We start from the raw sequence: 6,059 nt of genomic DNA on the forward strand, positions 1-6,059 counted from the left end.
GCTGAACCCTTTTTCGTCTCAATGACCTTAGGTGAATTGAATAATACACAAAAGTATAGTAACAGATAGTTCTGTCACGGAAACCACACGCGAATAGGATAAACAAAAAGATTTCTGGAAACACAAAAAAATAAACAAAAAGAAAAATTGGCATGTTCGCTTTCCTTTACACTCTTCTTCCCTCTGACGTCAAAAGTGACGTTCGCTTCGGGATTGGTGAAATGGCGACACGCCCTGGTATCTACTACTATGTTTTACCCTTCAACTCCCACCAGTCGTCTGGACACGGCCACGCCTACGTAAAAGCACCCCCGATTGGGGAGGGTGGCTGCGTAGGTTGCGCGAGATGAAACTGGGTCAGGCAGGCTCGAGGCAGGCCGAGTCAGGCCGAAGCTCGAGAGTCGTCCAGGCGTTTTCGATACGAAGCAGTCCCTTGGAAACCACCCTGAAGCCCGTCGTCGCTTTGCTACTCCGTCGGCATTTCACCCCTAAAACCTACGTTTGTTACGGGGCAAAATCTAACCTCCGCTGAGACCATAAGTTAAGCCATCCGGCCGCATAGAAGATCCGGCGAAGAAGAAGGCAGGATTAGGTGAGTAGATAAAGGTTGTACTCTAGTAAATAAATTATTTCTTCTTACTATTTTGCAATTTTTTGTGTAACATTGTGATGTGTGTTACAAAATTATTGAGGAATGTTTGACTTGATAATGTATTATTTTGTATGTTAAAAAAAATTATAATGATTTATAAAGTTACAAGATATGGAATTGGAAAGAGTTTATACAGTATGCATATTTAACAAAATTATTGGAATCAAAGCAAATTAGTCAGTTAATAATAACAAAATTTGAATGTGTATAATAATTTTGATGTATGATAATATAATGATAACTGTTAATGAAAGAGATTTTTTAAATAATAAACAAAAAAATTAATAAATAGAAGTTGCAAAAAATTTTAACATTTATATATGTAAAAATAAATTTTTCAAATACTTATCACAATAATCTTTTTTCTGCAAGGATAGCAAATAATATATTTCGAAAATTTAAAATTAAATTGTATCTACGGAATCGTCAGAAAAAAAATTGTAGAAGCAATTAAAATGCAAAATAAAAAATAATATTAAGAACACAAAACACACACACACACACACATATGATTTTTTGAAAATGGATACTTACGTAAAAACTGAAGAAGAAATTAAAATGTGAAATAAAAATAACATTACTAAGCGCACACACACACACACACACACACACACACACACACACACACACAATAATGTTGCGATTTTTTAAAAATTATCAAATTAAAGTACCACTTGTTAATAAAAAAGGTTTATCTATTTCTTAAACTCTATTCGAAAACTTAATATAGATTATATACATGCGTGTTTTTCTTTACTTTAAAATATAAAAAGCGTCTATATATTGATACAAATAAATAAATGATAACAATATATCTTAGTATTTAATATCATACACTCTTTCTTTCAATACATTCATTAATCATGCACGTTTCATAAACATTTTAATCTCTTCTTTACATTTTCTTCTAGTGCATGTTTTAATGTTATATAAAAGAATTGGTGGATCTCTTTCGGATTTTTTCCAGCTTATTTCTCATGCTTCCAGGACCGCTCTATTGATTCAGAGAGCAAAGCGATCTCTGATTGCTTGAGAAATCCAAGAAGGCCTTTTAAGTAAACTTAGAACACAAAGAGTGATTTATAGTCTGAGTTCACTCACTCTATGGTTAGGTATTTTTAGAATAGTTAATAGCTGCGTTCATAAAAAAAGCATCTTTGCAACTGTTATAAGTTTTTAATATGATTGGTTCATAATATTAATCCGTGAGGAAATAAGGAAAAGAAGTAGTCATTGTTAAGTCTTACAACAGTTGCAAAGTTGCTTTTTCTGCTGAACATAGCTAATGATAAACTAAATTTTATTCGTTGTTTGCTGTGTTCAATTCTATGCCTCACGATTTTATATATGTATATTATACTTATTATAAGTTCGAATTCTTTTGTTTTCCATCTGCGATAGCATCCGATTGAATATGATTGATCTGTACTTTTTAATATATATATTGTATTTTTACTTACTAAAATTTCTTTCTTTATTTTTTTCTAAAAATTTACTTCTATAAACAATATAAAAGCACGATTTTTAGAATTTTCAAGGATTTTTTTAACTATCTTATACACATATTTTTATGCAATTACATATTCTACGTTATATTATATTATTTTTTAAATATTTTTTATTAACTTTATTCTTTATATTTGAGTAATAATTCCATCTTTTATTTGTTTATAATTCTTTACATAATAGTATATTTTTTTCTTTTTTAAATTAATTTTTTATTAATTATTATTTAAATTTTTTAATTTTTATGTATGCTTTATTTCTCTATATATTTTTATATATGGTTTCAGAGAGCCTATTTTAAGTATTATTGCTTTTGCTTTAAAAACACATGTTTAATTGAGAAAAGAATAAATATGGATCGGTTAGCATGGAATTTGCAATATACTTTTCGATATGATTATGAAAGTGCTAAAGCTTTGTGTTCTAGGAATTAATTAAAAAAGTCCACAAACTGCTCTCTGTCCATGTTTCTTCGGTCGCTCAGCCTATCGTGGTTACCACGACAATTTTCGCTTAACAATTTCGCAATCACGCTGAAACTCGCCGAAGACTCGACGCCGCAGTACGTCGTGACTGAAGCGAAATCTATTGTTGATTGTTGTAGGAACTGTTGAGGCGAGGGACACAAGCAGAGACATGGACAATGTGCAAATGATCGGCACTAAAATCACAGCGATCAAGGAATACTTATATGTAAGGCATCCACATTGCACGTCATTCATTACGTCTGCTCATTTAGATGCTCATAGAGTTCGACACATTGACAATGTCTTTATCAAATACCTTTATTTCATTATGATTATGTCCTTATTTTTATATTTGATCGGTGAAATCAATTGAAATTTACAAAGGAATATAATTCCTCAGATTCCACTCATCTTTCGAATACGTATTACATTTAAATTGTACAACACAAACCGAAACTTTTCATAATAGTACACGGAAGTTACATATCTCTAATGTTTATATGTCAATGAGTGAATTGTACATATTGCATACCAGTCGATGGACATAATGTTTGTGAAAACATTGTCGACAATGTCTATCTCTCTGATTTCAATCGTAACTACAATTAGGGATTTTTAAGCTAACCGTGTTAATTTTTTAGTTTCCAGCACACGATTGCCGATATTTATAACAATTAATATGGTTAATTTATATAAGTGATTTTTTAATTTAAATTAACTTGATTAATAAATATTCTGATTAATAGAAATTTATTTTTAATATTTGCTAGAAATTAATCCAATTAAATTAAAAATTATGTATGTGTGCAAAGCGTATCATAAAAGGAATGTTATTACTTTGGATTTCAGAACTTCGCACGAACGCATTCACCTACCAGACTAATGAGTTCCGAAAACACTTATTCGCTCTCTAAAGAGCATTGCAACTTAAAGTATTCGGGTAAGTGACAATTATGAGAGCGTTTTTAGTTAATATCTATTATATTAGAGTATCACTGCATGGTTTTGATAAAAAGATAAATATTTCGCGGACAACTAATATGTTAAACGTGTGGTGCATGAATGCCGCTTCTCACTTACATATATGTTAAACTACAATTGTAATAATAATAATAATAATTGTTGTAATATTTCATTAGCATTATTTGGCACTCAAAATTTATATATAAAATAAAAAAAAAATTACATTAATACATTCTATGTCACGCAAACGCAGGTTTGGCTTTTTGAGCAAAATCCAAGAGTCACAATATTGTCCTAATTTCGTAAGGTCTGTCGGTCGGAAGGGTGCATAATAATAGAGGATTTAGAATTATTCTAAAGAGGTTGGTAGGTGCCGAGTGGCTGAGGACAGATTACACGCCACAGGGAGACGGAAGGGTTTGTCATCCTCGTTGTTCGAGAAGTGTTAGCGACCGATAACGATATGCGCGTGCCGCTTGTAGAAATGTGAATATTTCAATGGATTCTTTTAAAGAATAATTTCAAAGAATAATTTTTATTAAACAATTAACGATCATAAATCTCGCGCGAAAACGAGAATTTAATTTGAAAACGTAAGTGAATTACGTCGTACCACGAAATCTGCAGTATTACTATAAATTAAGATCGTAATCCGGCTTATAAATCGGTGTGACTAATTGCCACGTGTAACTACCCTCAGAAGGCACTTTGATTAAAGTCGAAACGCGAGGGTCTAGACACATCTGGTACCAAATAATTATACAGTAGATATATCGATTCCGCGATACATTTGAGAAAATCAATAAAATATCATATATAGGATTAGAATACGTGTAAAATTATCGCATTTAAAACTGTATATATTAGTTACATATTCGGACAAACAGCATATTACATATTCTAACGAAAAGTGTTAATTAGTAAATAGAACACAGACACCAATTAGATGATGCCTATAACATAACGAAATCTTGAGACTGCTACGGGCTTATTTGTATCTCGAAAAGTGCTATAAACCTCGAGAAAAAAGCGGAGGTCTTTGGACATTAGATTGATGGAGCTGGATTAGTTGAATCCGACCGCTGGAAGCCGGGGATTTTCCTTGTCTAACTATAGGCTCAAGGCAATTCACCATAAGTTTTCGTATGCCCTTCTTTCTTCAGTCAGCTTTTATTTAGCGTCCTTATGATCATGATTGAAAAAATACTCTTATCGAAGAGCGAAACTTTTCAGAAAAAAATAATACTAGCCAAGGACTGTCTTTTAAAATTTTTATTTCTAGAAAATATTTTCTCTCGAATATTAACTCGAGCTTAAATTAATTTTTGTTATATGATCAAAAATTTAATAAAATTGTTATTTAAATTTATATTAAACTGATGAAGCACAATAACGTATAAACTTAAAATTCTGGCATTTCTTTTATATAAAATGTTATCAATCTATATTTTAAAATAATGAAATACAATATGTTTTTACAATATTAAAAGATATAAAAATAAAAATGTAATTGTATATTTTGATAAGAAATCTCATTCGTACCTTACCGTCTTAAAATGCTAAATAATAATTTAAAAGCAAAGTCTCATAATAGCTCTGCTGTTTATCCATGGGATCATCTTAATGCAATGGGAAAACGAGGGGATGGTTCATTTCATGGGATACTTTATGGTTACGCTACGATAGAAGGACAGTTCAATTTACCGAGGATTTACCACGAGCGCATTGAAATGTTGCAACGACTTTGTTCTGTCTTCATTGAATCTGTATGATTCAATGATCCAGCTAGCACACACACATATATACATATGTATTATTAGGGAACAGTGTAATATACTTTGCTCGCGATTGTGAAAATAATTTTGATATTTTAAATAGCTTGTAAAAGTTAAAAATCATATATTTGAATATTATTATAATTTTATTTATAATTTTATTAATAATTTTATAAGTTTAATAATAAATTAAGTAAGTTTAGTATAAAGAGATAGTTTTCAGAATTTCTGATATTAATTAAATAAAGGAATAAAGCTTATATTAAAAATTATATTTATTGAAATAATTTGTATCGTGCATGATAGCGCAATAAATTGCATGCTATTGTATTAATAGACAAACATAGTGTCAAGATATCAGACAGGTTCGCTGTAAACAGAGGAGAAGAGAGAAGAAAAATATACACAAGATGGTGTCATCCCACCAAACAAGTGAGAGTGTGTCAATATAGGTCTATACTTTCAATTGTTTGATGAGGTGAAATCATTCAAATCGCGCGTTGTCTTCAAGGATGCCATGCTATCAAAGATGGTAGGTTGAATGACAGCCGAAAGGAATCTTATCAGTGCGGTATTAATTGCTATGGTAGAAGAGATTTCACTTGATCCCAACAATTAGAGAGTTATTGCATTGTATTGCACCTTTATTATTATATAATAATTATTATATAAATATTATATTAATATTATATAAAT

General features: G+C 30.6%; 1 protein-coding gene across 3 annotated transcripts in view; it reads left to right on the forward strand.

The window, feature by feature from the left end:
* The first annotated feature begins 377 nt into the window (after positions 1-377).
* LOC108751036 (glutamate decarboxylase) overlaps positions 378-6,059 on the forward strand; it is a 20,876-nt gene continuing 15,194 nt past the window's right edge. Inside the window, exons 1-3 of one of the 3 annotated variants that reach the window (XM_018490965.1) lie at positions 378-592; positions 2,763-2,851; positions 3,475-3,565. In XM_018490965.1, coding sequence (XP_018346467.1) covers positions 2,795-2,851; positions 3,475-3,565 — 148 coding nt within the window. In that variant the 5' untranslated portion in view covers positions 378-592; positions 2,763-2,794. Of the gene's footprint in view, positions 593-1,718; positions 1,765-2,762; positions 2,852-3,474; positions 3,566-6,059 lie in introns of those variants that run through there. The other 2 variants (XM_018490966.1, XM_018490967.1) reach the window with 2 other exon arrangements.

This window comes from Trachymyrmex septentrionalis, unplaced genomic scaffold (assembly GCF_001594115.1).
Source record: "Trachymyrmex septentrionalis isolate Tsep2-gDNA-1 unplaced genomic scaffold, Tsep1.0 scaffold40, whole genome shotgun sequence".
Lineage (NCBI taxonomy): Eukaryota > Metazoa > Arthropoda > Insecta > Hymenoptera > Formicidae > Trachymyrmex > Trachymyrmex septentrionalis.